This window comes from Asterias rubens (genome assembly GCF_902459465.1).
Source record: "Asterias rubens chromosome 8 unlocalized genomic scaffold, eAstRub1.3 super_scaffold_89, whole genome shotgun sequence".
NCBI lineage: Eukaryota > Metazoa > Echinodermata > Asteroidea > Forcipulatida > Asteriidae > Asterias > Asterias rubens.
In genome coordinates this window covers 1315933-1335904 of record NW_022985693.1, presented here as the reverse complement: position 1 = coordinate 1335904, position 19972 = coordinate 1315933, and the positions used below count along the sequence as shown (strand labels likewise).

Here is a 19972-nt window from a genome sequence, read left to right as displayed (position 1 = left end):
CAAAATCAAACAAAATACTACCATAATTTCATGTTTATATCCGTCTTCTGACTTTCAAAGGTTACATAAACAAAAAATGTGTCTTATCTTCCGAAGCGCCTTATCTGTTGAGTTCATTGTGATGATCACTAAGTGAAGTCTTACATTTTTACTCTAAAATGATTCATTTATTGCGTACATCACTTTCACTATCAGTAGTTAAGCACTGTTAGTCTGTGGTGCTTCAAAACCATTTTAAAAATTTGAACTATCACATTCCTCCTACTCTGCTCAAACCCCTCAAAGAGCTTCTACTAAATAGTAATTTAACTACATTTAGCTGATAAGTCTTGGTAAGTTTGGACCATGTTACTCAATGTTATCCTCATAGAATTTGTATTTCTGACCATTTCCTAATATTACTTCATTTCAGTTCATTGATTTTGGCTATGGTCATTGGTTGTACTGATACAGAACTGGCCTTTTCAGTGATCTGGGCCCAATTTCATAGAGCTGCTTAATCAGAAAATATTGCTTAACAACTGAACAGGATGCAGCCACAAATGGTAAATGTGACATGGCAGTTTGGCTGGTAACCTTATTATGGTGAGCATAATTTTGCTGTGTTTAGCATATTTGGGCCCTGGTCAAAGTCACTACTAAATCAGTCAATTTGGAATTGGCCTTAAAATCCAATACGACTGCTGTTTGGTTTCCAGACTCCTGTCACAGATAACTTACCTCTGTAGGTTCAGTACTCATGCTGCTATCATCGCTGCTTTGTGTACTAGTAGCTGACTCATCACTGAAGGAAGTTGTGATGGTCAACATTGACGGGAACTTGCGTCTTATCACTGGAGTCTGAAATATAAGACAAAATATAATGTTAACAAATCATAAGTCAAAAACACGCCCAAACAAAGACAGAAAATACCTAGCTTTCTTCAAAAAAAGACTCCCAAATAGCAAGAAAATTACGCCCAAAGTAATGCTTCATTTTAATGCAGAAAAGGAAAATCTTTCTGTGTTCTAAAAAACCCAATATAAATGGCAAAACTGTGTGCATTCATACAGTTTACCTTTTCCTGTGATTACCTATTAAACTTTTTTAATCCTAGTAAAAAGAAAAATGTAAACATAGCTGCAGTAAAAAGATAAACACAAAATGTTTTGCCAAAAGAGAAGTACAATTTTTCATTCTTATAAAATTTAAACAATAACCACTGCTCCTACATTCTGCAAAAATTTTGCTATAACAATCGTGTGCACTCCCAAAAGAGAATAGTCACTGTTAAATTAGTGCAGATACATACACCACCAATGTTTCTAAGAAATACAAGCAAGCAATTGCAAACTGCAAACAACAAACATACTATGAACTACTACAAAACACATTGGAATTAGAGGGGATGGGTGTAGTTTAGCTGAAAATATACCAGAAGCCCGACTACCAAACAAGACACTGAGAGTTGGAAAAGGGTATAAAAAGGTCTGTTATGGGATTGGACAGGCATTAACCTACAGCGGTTGAATACAATAGTTTCTGACTATACATGACCTAGCTAGTGTTTGAAGAAGAGTGTTATGTTAGTTATCTGGTCAGGCTGTGATAAGGCTGTGAAATAGAAACAAGAACAAAGACATGCAGATGCAATGAAACAAATTCAAACATGAATACACAAAATGAATCCTGCATTTCAAAATAAGCAGCTCCTCTCCAAAATTTCCTTCTTAAATTGGAAAAAGGTACACAAAATCCTTAGTTGAGGTTACATCATTAAAAAGAAATGCATAGCTTTGCCTGTAACCTCATACTTACAGACAAACAAAATACACATGACCTATGTGATTAATTATACATTAGCAGTATAATAAAGACCTATGGAAGCCCAATGATTAGGGACATATTAAGTGTATTTTTCATTCTATAGTTAAATATGTCCACGCAGGAAGAATAATCCCTAATAGGAATACACAATCTGAGATTCAATTTTTTGGGCATAAACTCTGATATGCTTTTACATAAACACATTACTTCATTCAAAGTGAAATATTTATCCTATCGAAAGATGCTGTAGGCTTCTAACCAAAGGTTTTCATTGCCATTAATTTCTAAGTGTGATTACTAAATGTATACCTTCCCTTAAACAAGTGATATCTAATTCTACTGTACCATACTATGCCACATCAATACCAAGGGCTAAACAAATACTAGCTATCTGCTAATCTACATGGTTATTTTGTTTGATAAAAACAGCATAAAAATTGTCTTATGTATTTTCTTTCAACTCGGTTATTTGTGGTAAAGCCGAATTCAAAGCAGACTGACTTGAAACTAATAGTTGAAGTCTTTGTTTAGTTTCTTTTTATAAGTATTGGCCATGATTCATGAATATGTCTGACACATTGGTCACCACAATCAATGTTAAATATATGCATGACAATGATTGTATGATTTAGAAGGCGCAGAAACAGCAGCATAGCTGGATACTTGAATCACATAAAGATTTTACCTTGAAAAAATATTCTGAAAAGGGCTGTAAATCATACAAAAAAAACACAAATATGTATGAGGGGATTAAATATAACTTAAGTACAGCACAAAATTTCCACAACTACTCATATCTTCCTGATGCTAAGAAATGAATTTGATCAAATCCAGATATGGTTTTGATACCCTAACATAGAAGGCTGTTTTTTGTGTGCATATCAAGCATTACTTCAAATTCTAAATGAAACCAATATTTATACCTTTCTTTTCGTAAGGCATTCCTTTTTCAAATTCTTAGTACAATACCTCCAATTAAAAATCACATTAATAAGAGAAGGTAAAAGACAAGAAACATTCCCATAAAAATAGCATGACTGCGAAAAAGACCAAATACTTAACGTTAGTAATGTATGCGGTAATGTGTGAGCTATTATTATTCATTACATGAGGGATAATGTGTGCAATGAACATATTCCACGTACACATGAAATTAAAATGCACATGTGATTTTTTGTATGTATTTTGTTTAACTTACTACACTGTGTCTTATTTAACTTCAGAGCATCAATGTACCTATGTGCATAATGGGTGTCAATGTGTGACATATTTGGCTTGTAGCGTGAAATTCTATTACATTCATAAATGCTCACTATCAAATCCTCTGACCGCAAATTTTTAGCTAGTTGCAAAGATTCCAAATCTCATTATTTGTTGTAATTGTGCAACATTTATGTTAAAACCAAGGAGAAAAAGGCGAGTATAAATACTGCCTATAACAATAATTGACATTCACCGTTTATACAACCACAAAATAAGAGAAGAAAAAGTACTAGTTTCCCAGCACAGTGGTTAGAAATATGTGACTGGTTACAACAACCCAGACATTTACACACAGATACATCAAGATCGACTATAAAGACAATTGTCAGGATTTGGGTTAGATCAAAATCATAACTCACATTAGACACATCTGGGTCGACCACCTAGGACAAAGTCAAGAGGAAGAAAACAAAGCAATTTGGGTGTTATACTGTTAATAAAAACTCCAAATTCCTGGCAAATCTTGCTTTCTTTAGCTGCAAATATACCCAGACTGAAAATCAGCACACACGTGCAGTCTTACCAGACTAGTAGCCACAGTTTCTGTGACCGAACATACATACATGAAATACAAACCCTGTAAAAGTTTAGGCTAAATCAGCCATCAGAATCCTGAGAAAATAGTAAAGAAAAACCATTACTGTTTTCACTTAAAAAACAAAACTAATGGTTTTACTCATTTCTCAAAATCTATTGCATTTATGGCAAAACTATTTCAAGTGAATTTTTTTCCATGGATATCTTGATATCATGTTCACTCAGAAGTTTGTCTTCTATTCTTACATGATCTTTATGTCTTTTTCAATTTAAAAATGATTCAAAGTGACCTCCTCCTATAGAGTGGGAGTTGTTGACTTATGAATTATGAATTAAGGAAACCATCTTCTTGATTATACTTAACATCTAGCGACACAAGTTAAAGTCAAGCTTTTAGTTTGTTCCTGGTTCGGCTTTGACTCTGTTGCAATAGCAAACAATTTTAGGACCATCTTATATAATTTTTTTGAACTTTTTCTTCCTTTCTTTGACTCTTATTATTGTATTGGATATCCAACAGCGGATATACCCCATTCACAAGTATTCTTTAAAAACAAATTTATTTCAGCACTCATTAATGCATTGTTTTTGAAGAGAGTTAATGGTAACAAAATCCAACATGCAAATAATTCAAAATTCAGTCCAAGAGCAAATTTCCTCCATTCGTCAAACTGGCAATAGTCTTAAGACTCATGCATTTCGTAAAGGCCATGCAATATAAAAAAAAAAGTTTTTAAATTATTACTGTCACACTTTAAATGTTAAGGTCAGCTCATTTCAATCCAGTCAAATAAGTTTATATTACATTTATTACGGTTACTCTTTTGATTTGAAAAGCAATTAGTGTTCGTTTTACTTTTATTTTTATTTCTAGTAAAACTTTAGCACAATTGAGGCATATTGAGTTTAGATGAGGACAAAATATGATTCAATTGGCAAGAATGATTTGCCGGTATTGGGTCAGGTTTGCGGTAACACCATGTGAAATCTCGTAAAAACTATCAGAGCAAACAGATCGAAACATTGAGTTGTCAATTACTGGTTCTTTTCAGAACCAACACTACTCCAAACAGATCTTCCCACATAATCCTACTAATTCCCAATAAGGTACACTACATCTTTGTTAAACTCACCTTAGAGAGGTCAAAGGTAAACTCCATAGTTCGTCCAGGAAGCTCCTTTCTTCCAACGAGATCCAGTGAAGATGACCTCTTACCCATCCCATCCTCGTGGTTAGATGGCGGTTTGACAAGAGAGGAGGACTTGGAAACAGCTACCTTCAAGATGTTTAGAGACTCTTGCCAATGAACTCCCTGAGGATTAATATTCAAATAGTTGGTTTGGAAGATTACTATGTGTTGATTTGTTCATTTCCATATATCACAACTAGACAATCTGTCAAGACATTAATACATTAGTGATAAATGTTTGATGGCCAAAAAAAGAAAAAGCCAAGACTTATGAGATGAGCCAAGAGACCACACCCTTCTCTTTACGGCACTCGTTCCATCCAAAGGATTCAGCAATAATGGGAAACCCACACAGCTGATCAGAAACAACAGAGCTTGAGTCCTGGCTCGTATCTGCTGGTCCAGGACTCTTCACCTAGAGAATCCTTATCCATCCAATCTAGGCACAAAACTCACCTGGACATATCTAGCAATGACTCTGAGCAAGTTATCATTCACTTGTTGCATTGGAGCAGCCATTAAGTCAATGTTATGAATCAAGTTGTAAACAATCTGCAAGACGGGAGCTTGGTTGCACATCGGACCCTTCTCTAAAACCTGTAGGTTCAATTCCAATAAATAATCAAAAGCATTACATTCAATAAAAAATATTTGTGGAATCAAATATTTTACAGATAACTGCTAGTTGTATAACTGTAAAAGTTGATCCATCAGGTTCGCATATTTAAACTGACGGAAAAAAACAAAACTATAAGAAGTGACATTGCCTACCCACAAGCCTTCCCTACCTAATTAGCATAAATTTGCATAATTTATTCATAAATCTTGTCAAAGGCATATCTACAAAACTGTAGTTCCAACTTGGACAATTTTTTTTGAATTTTACTTAATAAAATACTAAGACATTGTTCACTTAAAATTATAAATATTCAAGACCATTTTGTTATTTGGAAAGGGTAAAAACACGCCATGACTAGAATGCACACACGTATTCATTGGGTTGTTGATGCGCCTACAATAGGTTTACTAGTCCTTGTCATGGGTGAGCGCGATCACTCAATGAGCGTATAGCGAGAGTGGTTCTGCTAACACATATGAACACAAAACGCATCGCTCTCTCATCTCGGTGAGGGGGTTTGGGTGCAATTTTTGGAAAATTCCCAATCATGGGAAAGTAATGTAAAGATAGGAAAATTCAGGAATGGAGTAACACTGAGCTCCATTTCATGAGCAGATAAAGCACACCAACATATGGCAACCCGAGTGCTATAATCAACCAAATTGCCATATCATATATACCATTCTTCCTGGGCCCCATTTCATGGCTCTGCTTACCACCGAATTCTGCGCTTATGATCACGATTCCCAGCTTACGTGCAAACGCCAAATATCTGCGCTAGCTGTGAAATACGCTAGCCGTAAGCGCCGATTCTGTGCTAGCAGAAGCCATGAAATTGGGCCCTGGTATCCTACACATTTCTGCTAAGCAGAAAATTGTTAAGCCATGTTATCTGCATAGGCAGTTCTATGAAGTTGTTCCAAGTGTGGGAGTTACTTTATAAAAAAACCCAGAAACCATTTAAATTAACTAATATAAATCATATATATGATTTAAGGCATTGCATAGTGAGGTATCAATACATATATGGTTTTCGATAACACCATGTGTGTATCTGTGTATCTAATTGCCAGGTAGAGTTTGTTAGAGAATCGTCTACCGGGGAGTAGATTTATAGGATATTTGGGAGACTTCAGGAGACTTCTCAGTTCTGAAAAGAACTGCCCTGCCTTTTAACTATTCCCCGGGTGGAAGGTATAGAAAATTGGCTGGGACTGCTGCTTTAGCTTATAGGATCGTAAATAACTGTACTATCGCGAAGTCAGTTCTAGAAATTGGTCTCAACATTTTGACTAGCTTGCTCTAGTTACTGTCTAATTTAAATCATGTTATGTATATTTTAGAATGAATCTAAATGTGTTTACCTCAATAAGAAAGGTCATCATTGCAATACTGAACTGAGAGTATGCATTATGAATATAGCGGCAAACTACACTAGTCCAAGCTTTGCTGTCTCTATTGTATGTCCTGTCTCTATACATGGTTAGAACAGTAGATAGAGGTGCCATACGAGTGTAACGTTCCTGACACACCTACAACAACAAAAAGCAAATATTTATTTATTAATTTATCAGCAATTGGTGCAAATAACAGGATGAATGAAAGGTTGTGAAGAATTGTTCAGGGTTAGACGAGGGAGGAAAACCCTAATGGAAAAATCTTATCATTGCCCAAATTTATTGAGGCTTAGTCAACATAGAATGGAGCATTTTTGTTTAACTTAAAATCCCCCCCCCCCACAGTAGTGTGGGTAGGGTCTACGAACGAATACTTACCTGTAGAGCAAATTACTACAATTGCATATTCCCTATGCGCCGCTAGGTAACACTAAGACTTTTTTACACCAAGTGCAACAGCGCCCTCCATCGCCCAGTGCACACCGGCGCGAACGCCATGCGCAATCGCCCTCTTTCTCGGAAACTCATACGTACAAGTATACAAGAACCAAGTATAGTGGGGCAGGCGGGAGGGATGCTCTACAGGTAAGTATTCGTTCGTAGACCCTACCCACACTACTGTGGGGGGGGGGGGGGGAGTCTACGTCACTCTACTTACCTGTAGAGCAAATTACTACAATTGCATAGACTAGCACCGTTTTGGAAGGCGGTGGGTATACGCGTCTGCGCGACGTAGCAGCCGCCAACAGAAAGGAAACCTTTATTGACAACTGCAGCAAAGGAGCGTTGCTGAGGGGTTCGAATGGGGGACCTGCTAGAGAGGAGAGAACACTCTGGAGGTCCCAAGATGGGACAAGTTTGCGTACCGGAGGCCCGGATACAAACATGCCCCTTGCCAGCTGACAGATCGCTCGATTGGAAGAAATCGAGGAGCCATCCGGAAAGCCCTCATGAATGGCTGCGATGGCCGACCGGTAATTTTTGACCGTGGCGGTCGCTAGCCCACTCTCGTACAGATAGAGAAGAAAATCCCCTACGTCCCTCAGAGAAGCACTGGGGGGACGTATAGATCGCCGTCTACACCATTTAAAGAAATGGCGTAGTCGGCAATCGTAGACCTTACGAGTGGAGGCACGCCTCGACTGGGCGGCAAGCTCTGCAGCCCGGCGTGAAATGCCTGCTGTGCGGAGCGACTGGGTGATAACACCCAGCACGTCAGGTGGAGTTCCCTCGGGGCCGGATGAATCATCCCGGAACTGGGTTGATAAAGGAGATCCGGACGTTGAGGCAGGACAACCGGGCGGTGGACCAGGAGCCTCACGAGTCGAGGGAACCACGGCTGACGCAGCCAGAACGGGGCTATGAGGAGCACCCGGCAGTGGGCGGTCTCTATCTTGGTCAACACCCGGGGGATGAGTGAGAATGGCGGAAAGGCGTAAGCCAGGAGGCCCTCCCACGGAATCGACAGGGCGTTGATCTGCCATGCGTTGGGGTCTGGAACCCTTGAGCAATACGTTGGCAGCTGATTGTTTGCCCGTGAGGCAAACAAGTCTACGTGGGGTCGATCGATCAGCCGGAAGAGGGTCTGTGCCACCTGAGGGAGCAAGGACCACTCTGTCGGGGCAATCCAGCCCCTGGAGAGGGCATCGGCTGTCACATTCTCTTCCCCCGGGATGTGGACTGCCGACAGAGCAACGCACTGGCGGATGCACCAGTGAAGGAGCTCCCAAGTCAGGGCGCACAACTGCGCCGACCGGGTGCCTCCTTGGCGGTTGACATAAGCCACGACCGTGGTATTGTCGCACCGCACGAGCACCGCGCGTCCCGACACCGCAGTCTGAAAATGCCGAAGGGCATTGAAGACCGCCATCAACTCTAGGACATTGATGTGGGACAAGCGGTGTTCCGGGCCCCACTGTCCCGCGATCTGGCGCGGGTGGAGGGTCGCCCCCCAGCCCTGCTGTGACGCATCGGTGACGATGGTCACCGAAGGCTGAGGGGGGCGGAACACGCGCCCCTGAGTGAGATGGGCCTCGTCCAGCCACCACCGCAAGTGCGGGATCAGCCAGGGCGTAGTGGGTACCGGCAGGTGGATAGGGTGGTGTCGAGGGCGGTAAAAAGACAGCAGATGGAGCTGGATTGGCCGCATCCGGAGTCGACAAAAATCCACCAAGTCCACCATGCTGGCCATAAGGCCAAGGAGCCTGAGCCAAGCCCTTGCCGGAGCCACAGCCGCTGGGAGAAAGAGGGACACGCACTGAAGAAGATTCAGTACGCGGTCCTCCGTAGGGCGGGCTAGTCTCCTCGGTGGGCGGAGATCGAGAGCCGCTCCGAGGAAGGTAGGGGTCTGCGAGGGTATCGGGTGCGACTTTTCGGTGTTCACTAGGAACCCAAGTTCGGAAGTGAGGCGCCAGGTGAGCCTGAGTGCCGCATCCGTCGCCGCCCGCGATGGCCCCACTACCAGCCAGTCGTCGAGGTACATGAATATCATGACCCCGCGCCTCCGTAGAGCAGCCCCGATTGTCTTCACTACCCGGGTGAACACTCGGGGCGAAGTGGACAACCCGAAGGGCAGGGTCGCAAACTCGTACATGACGCTGTTGTACATAAAGCGTAGGAATTTGCGATCCTCGGGCCTGATGGGCACGTGGAGGTACGCGTCCCTCAGGTCCAAGCTCGCCCCCCAGGCGGGTGTGACGATAGATTTGAGAATGGTCCGCAGCGTCTCCATACGGAAGCGCTGCGGACGTATGAATCTGTTGAGGGGTTTCAGGTTTAAGATGGGGCGCCACTCGCCCACCTCCTTCTTGGGAACCAGGAAGAAGGTGGACATGAAACCCGTCCGCGCCCCTTGCATGGGAGCGGCGTAAATTGCTCGTTTCTGGAGGGAGGAAATCTCCCCCTCGAGAGCCAACCGCTTTCCCATGTCGGACGGAATCGGCGTGGGCCGAATTATCATGTCCGACGGGGGGGGGGGGGGGGGGGGGGGTCCCCGTGAACTCGAGCGCGTAGCCGTACTCGAGTGTCTCGAGGACCCACCGGTCGGAGACAACCTGTCCCCAGGACCCCAGAAATTTCTGAAGGCGGCCCCCCACGGGTCCGTCGGTGGGAGGCCGCCTTGAGGCAAGCGAGTCACTTGCGCCATGCCCCCGGGAATCGGGGGTTTGGCTTGGAAAACCCCGCCCCGATTGAGGGCGCTGGTGTCCCATCTGGGTCGGCGCGGCTCGGACACTAGATTGAGTGTCGGCCCTGCCGCGAAACCCACCACGGGCGGGCCGCTGAGGTTGACGCCGTGGGATGGTATAGGAGGCTTGCTTCTTCGCCTTGGCCTGCGGCGCAGCCGGTTTCTTCAAATTAATCTTATCCGCCGCCTTGATGCGCTTGGCCTCAGCTTCCATGGATTCTTGGAACTGGCCCGCAAAAAGGTCGGGACCTGTGAGCGGCAAGGCGTCAAGACGCTTGCGCGCTCTTACTGAAGGAAGGAACAGTGCGTCCAACACGTTCGCCCTACGGGAAGACGTAGCCAGGGCGGAAATACGTGAGAACTGGTCCAGGATGGTCCTCAAGCCATCATCAAGGCAGTGCAGGGCAGCGACCACGAGATCGGCGGGAACCGCCGAGTCGCCGTCAGCGCCCAAGGCCAAATACTCGGAAAGGAGTAACAAGAAAGAAGTGGACCGCATCCCAAAACGGGAGGCTGAGTCCAACTTCTTAGCCACTTCCTCCAATTTCCCACGGGCCTTATCGGCGAAGGGACGTTTGGAGGAAGTAGCCCCCCGGTCGGCAGTGAGTTTATCCGATGCCGAATCTGGGAGAACGGGCGTTGCAAAATACTTATCAAAATCCCCTTGGGGAAAACGATAGTAAGCTTCAGTGCGTGAAGCATGCGCCCGCCATTTCCCTGCCTGCATAACTGCATCCATACGATCCGTGCAAACACGATCCAGGGGCAGAGTCGGAAATGTATTCTGGGCCGATGGAGCTGGACCCGACCTCTTCTTGAAAGACTGTCGTTCAGAAGGAGGGGGGTCGGCCACGGCCGGCAGGTTCAGCGCTCGGATCATGTCCCGCTGAACGAGCCGCAACTCAGTCTCACGAATTGACAACCGCTGCATAGCGGACAACTCGTCCTCTTCCCGGGACGAGTCGTCCCCAGGGGGATGACTCGTCCCGGGCGAGTGCCCAGTACTATCATCATGGCCCATAGCTGAACCCGAATCAGAAAATTCTGACCCCCGACAGGGATGTTACAGTCCTGGCGGTCACAGGTGGCCCCACAGGGGCCAGGGATACCGCTGGGACACGAGTCTGTGTCGGCACCGGTACCGGTACCAACCTGCCCGCCAGGGTGGCGGTCAACGCTTGAAAGGCCTCCATGAAGTCGGCCCGTGAAAGCGAGTCACCGCGGTGACGTTTGCCCCTGTGGGAGGAATCACTGGAGCTCGAAGAGTGCCGTGACCTTTTCCCCTTTTTGACCTTTTTCCCTCGGCGGGAAGAAAGGGATGGGGTGGCCTCAGATGTCCCTTCGGACAAGGGTTGTGTCACGGGGACCCCAGAGCAACGGGTAAAACCCGAGGATGAGGACGGACACACCGAGCGCGGGATACCGGGGGAACCCCAGTTCGCCGGCTCGGCATTGGCAATCTGCCTACCGACCGCCAGAGCGCCCAGCCCGATGGCATGAGCGGCCGGGTTACGGTCGGCAAACCCAACCCCGTCCCCCACCACGGCCACCGAGGGAGATTCGGTTGGACTGGATGGGGAGTGGCGTACTGAGACACGCGGAGGGGGGACCCCCTCCGTCCGCAGTAGGCCAGTGGGTGGCTTAGCGGCAGGCGTGGAAGGCCCCGAAACGGGGTTTCCTTTGCCTGCCTTATTCTTCTTGGAAACGGCCCGGGTAGCAGGAATTTTTGTTTTCTTGCTTGTGACCGGGCGTTTACCCTTAGACAGGTTGGACCCCTGGACACTGACCGACGAGGGGGAACGGGAAATGTTCTCCCCGAAGTCAGCGGGGTCCACAACCGACGCAGCACGCAGGGGCTGTGAAGGTTGGGAGGACTGCGCCGTCGACGGACCGTCAACGGCGTAGCCCCCCGAGGAGTCGAGCTGTCCCGGGGAAAGGGAAGTATCCCCGGTAGCGACAGTGCGACCCCTCCCTGCCTTTCTAGAACTCATTTTATTAACTAAGAAAATTAATAAAGACGACACACACACTCTACAAACACGTCTTTATCAAAGTAACAATAATAAAATAACACAGTGTATTTTATATCTCAAAGAGACTCGGTTTAACGGAAAGTAACAATTTTCTAGGGAGCCTAAAAAATTAACGTGTCACCTGTTCGGAGCTAAGAGAGAAAGAGGGCGATTGCGCATGGCGTTCGCGCCGGTGTGCACTGGGCGATGGAGGGCGCTGTTGCACTTGTTGTAAAAAATCTTAGTGTTACCTAGCGGCGCATAGGGAATATGCAATTGTAGTAATTTGCTCTACAGGTAAGTAGAGTGACCTAGACTGTGGTTTTCTAAGATTTTATTTGACAAAATTATTGTTTTACTGATAAATGACAAATACACAGCAAGATTTTCTAATCAAAATGTTGCTTCCATTGGTTGGCTATAATTGCACTAAAAGTTAAAACCTATGTAGACAAGAATACAAAAACATTCACAGTACAGTTACACTTACTTTTCCAATATTGTGTGCTATTTCCATGGCCAGTTTATCTGGCAAATCAAAATGCTGAATGAGATAGGGTAAGAGTGCTACAATGTTCAAAGGGAAGCCCGCTGCTTGTGTAGGATCAATCACACGAAGGTGGGTACATCCTGTCAGTCTGGATACCAGTAAGAGAGTCAGGTCACTAGTCACTGAAGATGTAAAACCCTGTGGAGAACAACAACGTCTTTCAATTGTGACTTATAAACAAGTTATATTATACAAAGTACTTGGTGAAATCTGGACTACGAAAGCCAGATGTCACCGAGCAGCAACAATGCCTGAATTAATCACAATCAACATTTCTTCTACATCACTCACAAATTGATCCTTGTCATTTCAATCACAATAACCACAAAAACTAATCCACCCAACACTCAAAATTATCTTAAAAACTTCCAAACAATGTGGATGGCTTCAACATAAAGCGCTGTGACACAGCTTGCCTTGTTTGGACATGGGAACAAGCATTATTGGAAATGCTACTGTAAAAACCTCCAATAAATAGCCAAATAGGAGTCCCTTATTAAATTAAAGGAGTGTCACAGCTGTATACATGGCAAAATAAAGTATAGCAAGTGACACATTTTCCACCAACCAAATGACAAATGTGTGTTCAGTATAACAACTGTATTTAATGTAACAATTAACAAACAAAATGGTGACTTAACAGAAGCAAGAAACTACAATACCTTCAGCAGTAAGGCCTGTAGACCAGGAAAGCCTTCCCACTTGAGCTGAGATAACACATGTTCTAACTTGTTCTTGACTTCACTACGGTCCAATGGAAGATGTTTCATTAACTGCGAAGAGTGGATATCAACAGGTTAATTGTTTTTAAGGGGTTATTAGCATTTACAAAAAAACTATAGTTTGTTAAATTATGCTAAAACACCAGGTTTCAATAACTCACTGTGTCCATGATTGATTTAAGATGTATATCTTTAGTAAAAAGACAAACGATCAAAAAAAGGTGAAAAAGTACCTTATCAAGTGAGCGCAGTGCCATGAGGAACTCATACTCATAGTCAGACTCCAGTAATGAAACAAAGATCCAGAAGACTTGAGAAAGAAGATTGAGTCGATCCTCAAAACTACTCTCACCCATCTTGATTGACTGAGTACTACGAGATCGAGGGAAGCGTGGTTTATCAATCTCACTGGCCGTGTTACTACGTGCTCTGTGTTCCGAGTAGGGTCTCATCTCTACAATGAGCAAGTCATAAATAAAGTTGGCATCAGAAAAAAACTTTAAAAAAGAATGTGATTAAAGAAAGTTACTGATAGCAGAGCTGCCATCATTTTTATCCTTCAATCAGGGAAATGTTGTACATAATCAGGGAAATGTTAAAAACTCTTTTCAACATAACAGAGGAAAAGTTTCCATAACCAGGAATTTTTTTTAAATGTGTTCAACAGAACGTGGGCAAGTTTGATTATTTTAAGGGAATTCTGTGCAAATTAGGGATAGTTAGCAGCTCTGCCAAACGTGTTGAAGGCGTTTTAGTTTCATCAAGTGAAGTTTGCGGAGTACTCTTTTGAATACGATCAGAACACACTGATCAAAATGTTGAGGTGTTGACTAACAGCTTTTCTCTGAACCATCACAGCTCATAGAGAGTGAATTACATGTCACTGCAAACCTCACTTGATTGTAATCCCACCATGCAAAGTATCAAATTCTGCATTTGGTTTGAAACTAATAGGTAAGCGAAACTTCATGAGGCTGCTTAGCAGAATCTGGTTGCCTGACAAAATATTGAATAACTTTTATTCTCTGCGATGAGCTTCCTTGCTAATTTTTGCTTCATAAATAAGTGGTATCAATAAATTTTACCAAATAGCTATATAACTTTTGTAAGTTTTGCAAGCAAACAACTTGTATAAATTACCACATTGCATAATTCATTATACATTATGTTTACTTCTTTTAATGGACACTGTGTTCTGTCAAATTCCTTCAACTTGAATAATATTAACATAATTGCTCTTGTGTTGTAGTCAGGTAGACAAGTGCGTTATGATTACATAGTACGAGTAATACACAACAAAAGTTGTTTCATAAAAAGTTTATCTTGCATTGACTGACCTGTTGCTCCATTGTTAGCTGCATTAGCAGCATTTTCCATCATCTTAGCTGAAGCTATGGAGTGACGCTTTACGTTGTCATAGCCACAAGCATTGCCAGTGATGTTATACAGGTTACTAGTGGACTTGCGGAAGTCATTCTTGCGTGATGAACCTGTCTTACATCGTTCACGATGATCAGAGAAAACCAACTCAGAGGCAAGGACATCAATTGAAGATTCCAAAGTCAGTAGAATTTCAGTCACATAGCCCTACAAAGGAAATTGCATAACACATTTATGTTTATCTGTGCGCTACAATGGGGTAATGAAATACAGAAGTTTTCAATAAATTCCCAAAAGCATCAGGGAAATTTGTCAGACTGTGGCGTCCATGTGACTTTACTATCAAGTGAGGCAAAACGGAAAGAAAGTGGGCCTTTTTTGCGCATAACTAGGTACTGTGCTAAATATAAGAGAAGTCTAGTTACCATACCTGTGTTTCCTCTCCTTGTTCTGCTACAGTCTCTACCAGTCTAGACAGGATCTCTGAGAGCATTCTGGATGTCAGTGGCATACTCAATGCTCGGAAGATCTGTAAACAACATTGTACTAGGGTTACATCAAATGCAATAGACTGGACATCAATTTGTAACTTAGGTTTCTCATGACATATTGACTTATTCTCATCGCTGTACATTATTTAGTCCTACCTGAAAAGAGCGTCCAGCATAATGTCTTGAAGGGCATGATAAAGCCATAGAGAGAGCTAACTGAGACCAACGTTGCTCTAGATGTGCACCACGAACACTTCCTTGAAAGACTCTCACGACATGACGTAAGAATGTCTCAATCTGCTCAGCACTCTTGATTGAGAAGACCTTGGATGTTATTTCCTCACAGGACCACAGAGGGCGACATTTCCTATTGATGGATCATAAACAAATCATGGTTATCATTCAGACAGGTAGTGAAACCAGGGTGAAGAAAATAACTTTGAAGACCCTTGGTGGCATGTTAGCCCCATCCTATCGAGATTGAAAGCATTCTTGAACAGTATCTGATATCAATTGTTTAAAAATGAATGAGTAGCAGAGATCAATTTTTTAATTTTGTTCAAAATAATTTATACATGTAGCTTAAGTAATTTTAAACTGAATAGAATCATGTTTTATTTGTTTAAAAGATTTACCGTGTGACTAGAAATTCAATCAATGCTTTAGCAGTTTCATCATCTCCTCTAAGGTGGTCCACATTGATCTGCACAGAGCCATTAATCCCACATGGAATGACTGTAGCTGCACTACCAGCACTAGATACTGAGATAGTAGACCCTGCACTGATGGTAGTAGTTGATCCTAGCCCAATTAAGTCTTGAAGGTCAGACGGGATGTTATCAGCTGGATGGTTGCTAGAGTTGGAGACGATGCCACCTGAATCAAACAATGCATAGACATATAGTTTAAATGCTTAAATACTTTTATAAAGTATTGTCAGGGCCCAATTTCATGGCTCTGCTTACTACCAAATTCTGCGATTACAATCACCATTCTTCGCTTACTGAGCGAGCACCAAATTTCTGCTTCCCTGCTTTTGTAAGTGACAATTCTATGAAATTGGGCCCTGATGCTTGGGCTACGCTGCTTGTTGCAAATGACTCAACATATGTAAAAAATGTGCCAGAAATACTTTGATAAAGTGTTTCCGTGTCTTCATACATAAGCTTAGTGCATAGGACCTAAGCATTCCCCAGACAATGGCAATCTTAAATAATTGTGCCCAAGTGACCATTGCAAAAAGATTTGGGTTCTATCAGACCAAGGCCATGGGACCTAAACATTCACTGGGAACATCACATTACAAATCTTAAATAGTTCTGCCAAGTGACCATTGCAAAAAGATTTGGGTTCTATTAGACCAAGGCCATGTCAGAATTGGCAGCTTCAACCATGGCTATTACTGGATTGCCATGTCATCATTTGTATAAGATGCCCTTAGCGACAGTTTTAGCCATAGCCATATCCACGTATTTTGATATGGTTTTATAATGAGATTGTTTATAGCCCTTCCTAAACACTGTCCATGAACTCACCTGTAAAGTTGTATTCTTTGAGTGGTATGATAGGCTCAGTCAAGGCATGAAGATCACTGATGACTTGATGTGAGAGAAGCATTTGAGCAATGTACACATAGTCATTATGCGGAGATAAAACTATCAGTAGGTTGAGCAAAAGTCTCTTACAATGCTCATGTACTGTAGGCCAAGAATGGTCCAAACCTGCAAATTAACAAGAAATTCAACATTAGTCTTTGGTCTGTAAATTCCATCATCCAATCCCAACACCAGCAATTAATCTCAACAGATGACGTTGATGACCAAATTTGTCAGGTTGGCTCAGTGGTTTCTGCCCTGCCTTTCACCTCTTTGGACCTGACTGGAGCCTTGCATGTGAAATTAAAACTGAAATTTCTTTATTGTCTTCTATACACAAACAATTGGTGTGATGTTTCCGTTAGGATGCCTAGCTGACTTTATAATTCAGATTTAGAATAGCGATTGTGTATGAAAATGAGTGGCTGGTGGGTTAGAGTGTGCCGAGATGTGACATGTCTTCACGGATCATTGCACTTAAACCTTTCTCCAGTCAGATTCCAGCAGTCTCCTTGGCCCAATTACATAGAGCTGCTTATGCAGAAAGTATTGCATAATAAATGTCTGCTAAGCAAAAAAAAGCAGGATACCAGCCATGAATTGTACATGTGACATGGTAGTTTGGCTGGTAACCATATTCTGGTTTGCTAATTTTTGTACTTACCCAGAAACAACACATGTAAGATTTGTGGCAAATGAACTGACCAATCAATGTCGAGCTTCTCTGATACTAAATCTGTCATCAACACAGTGGCAAGGTTGCACCTTCAACAAGAACAACAATTGAATTAGGAAGACAATTAGGTAATTTCAGAGGAAGAAAGTAAAATAAATAGGTCATCAGATTAAAAGAAAAAGGTATCTTAACATTGTTTTATGAGTTTGACAGATAAACATGATAGCATGAGCTATTCATTATCAAACAGCGAATATCTGCCACTAACAGGTATTAACAGATGATGATAATGATGAACACTTACAAAGCAAGTGTATCTGCCACAGATAAGCGCTCATAGCACTTAAGAAATGCATTCATTAAGAAGTAAATCAACTGGTAATGCTTTTGTAAATCAATCGGTATAACTTAAACCGTTGTGCTTTTATCATTACAACTGTCTAATTGACTCTCAAAGACTCACCTAAATAGAGAGCCTGATGGAGGTGCCTCAATGTCATCAATAAAATCAGAAAGAGGTGCACAGTAAACCTCATCAGGTACCGGTAGAGGTAGAACAGCATTCTGGGTCAAGAAGTGCTTCCTCCAATTAGCAAACTGATCTTGTAAAGATTGAGTCACTTTAATAACAGATGAAGTCTCTTCCTCTTCCTTCTCTTCTTTGATTGCTGGAGAAAGCCTGAAGAAAAGAAATGTATCTCTCGTTTTATTTCACCTGCCATTTTTGAGCCCTTTTCACACTGTATCTCTCATCCCCGTGGAATAGAACCTCGGGGAGGTCCTGGGAATTTTTTACACCAAGGTCCAAGGGGTTCCGGCTACACGAATCAAAATTACCCCAGGGTTTTATTCCATATTTACAAAAAATTTAGGTTTTTGTAACGACAGTAAAGAGCTCTTACAGTATGTTACTCATTGAGATGTATTGGAGCTGTGTACAGCAAGGCCCAATTTCAGAAAATACTGATTAACAATTTTTTTTGCTACGCAAAATAATGAGTGGGCACCAGTTGCAAAGATGTCAACTTGATTGAATTTTGGCTGATAACCAATTTCTGTTTTGCAAGATTTTTTCTGTACTTATTAAGTTTTTTTATGCTTCCAGGTTTTATGAAATTGGGCACAGGTTATTCCCAAAGCTTTGTATCAAATAGATAAGATTGAAGTAACTTACCTTGGTTTTTCAACCACGCCTAGCCCGGTAGTGGATTCACTGCTGTGTGTTGAGGTACTAGTCAATGTAGCAAGACTGCTGTTACTGTGATGCATGGAGCTGAAGATGAACCATAATAATAATATTTATATATAGTTTTTATACAGCACATTTTACAATAATGTATCAATGTGCTTTTCATTAGTGCCCTGGTCATTGGTCAAACAACATTCCTGTAATCTTCCTTAGCTCCCAGGTGAGTATACAGCCCGGGCTACCTTTGTGCTCCGCAGGCTTTCTCAAACACGATATCAACCTCTACCCATGCAAGTACCCATTTATAGCGCTGGGTGAAGAGAAGCAATTATAGTAAAGTATCTTGTTCAAGGACACAATTGTCATGACTGGGATTCTAACAAACACGCCGATGACTTAACCATCAGAACTTGAATTCGATGCTCTCAACCACTTAAAGAGAATGAAATGTAGTCTGATGAGATAAAGGTTTCTTTGCATAAGATTCACAATGTGTGGTGAAGACAAGCAATCAAACTAAACAGAATTACTACTCAAGGGTTTACTTTTCATACCTGTCAGATTTATCTCTTTCTTTCCAAATGTCTTGTGAGGAAGATTGAGATGGAAGTGACTTGCTACTCTGTGGTGTTGATGCTCTTTCCAATGCCCCTCCACTGCTCCTTCTATCAACTGTCCCTTTTTCTAATATGATACGACCCATGTCTGCCTTCTTAAGTTTATCTGGGAGGGACTCAGCACTTCCCATTTCAGGGGAGGTAGCAGTGAACTTATTCTGGTTAAAAAGCTGGAAGTAAGGTACTTCTTCAGTGCGCTCCACGCTGGAGTTGACAAGTTCGATGGAAAACATTTCTTTCATGAGTTCATCCATGAGCTTCTGGGGCTTTGCACGGGCCACAAATGTCATGACATTCTTTACCTATGGAACATTAGGATAGGTTTGTTAATAAATACAATACTTGCAAAGGTCTACAGCTTAGCACAAATGATCAAATATTTCTCCAGATTCATCTCATCCAAGCCCTTAATACTTACATATGGTAAGAGGTCAGGGTTAGTCATGATACTAGCCAAGGTCATGAGGTACGTCAGGATGTGTCTCAGGTTACCAGACCAACATCTACAGAGGGCTGCCCATAGCTGTTCTAACCCTTGGGAGTGATCATCTCCATACTGCACAAACATTGACAAATAAAAACATACTTTGAAATTAGTTGACTAGAAGGAAAATAATAAAGATCTAATTACCTGAAACATGGAGAGGAATAAATGACATGTTCAGTAAAGGTGGAGTCCTCTGTGACTATATGGAACGTGTCTGAGAGCGCCACGACTTGGCTGGCAAATTAGCTTTACAAAG

General features: G+C 42.4%; 1 protein-coding gene and 1 non-coding gene across 6 annotated transcripts in view; one reads left to right on the top strand and one right to left on the bottom strand.

Moving 5' to 3' along the window:
- LOC117305536 (protein furry homolog-like) overlaps positions 1–19972 on the bottom strand; it is a 55651-nt gene that overhangs the window by 9798 nt on the left and 25881 nt on the right. For 4 of the 5 annotated variants that reach the window (XM_033790413.1, XM_033790415.1, XM_033790417.1 and 1 more), the window contains exons 28-45: positions 19648–19785; positions 19167–19531; positions 18598–18696; positions 17887–18102; positions 17412–17512; positions 16688–16873; positions 15788–16028; positions 15309–15519; positions 15092–15190; positions 14619–14868; positions 13515–13735; positions 13222–13332; positions 12500–12697; positions 6781–6948; positions 5254–5394; positions 4741–4920; positions 3430–3453; positions 721–840 (exon numbers count right to left, since the gene is read on the bottom strand). In XM_033790413.1, coding sequence (XP_033646304.1) covers positions 721–840; positions 3430–3453; positions 4741–4920; positions 5254–5394; positions 6781–6948; positions 12500–12697; positions 13222–13332; positions 13515–13735; positions 14619–14868; positions 15092–15190; positions 15309–15519; positions 15788–16028; positions 16688–16873; positions 17412–17512; positions 17887–18102; positions 18598–18696; positions 19167–19531; positions 19648–19785 — 3069 coding nt within the window. The remainder of the gene's footprint in view (positions 1–720; positions 841–3429; positions 3454–4740; positions 4921–5253; positions 5395–6780; positions 6949–12499; positions 12698–13221; positions 13333–13514; positions 13736–14618; positions 14869–15091; positions 15191–15308; positions 15520–15787; positions 16029–16687; positions 16874–17411; positions 17513–17886; positions 18103–18597; positions 18697–19166; positions 19532–19647; positions 19786–19972) is intronic. The other variant, XM_033790416.1, reaches the window with a different exon arrangement.
- LOC117305592 lies at positions 5824–5954 on the top strand. The gene has a single exon (XR_004520705.1). It is a non-coding gene; the product is annotated as a U4atac minor spliceosomal RNA (small nuclear RNA).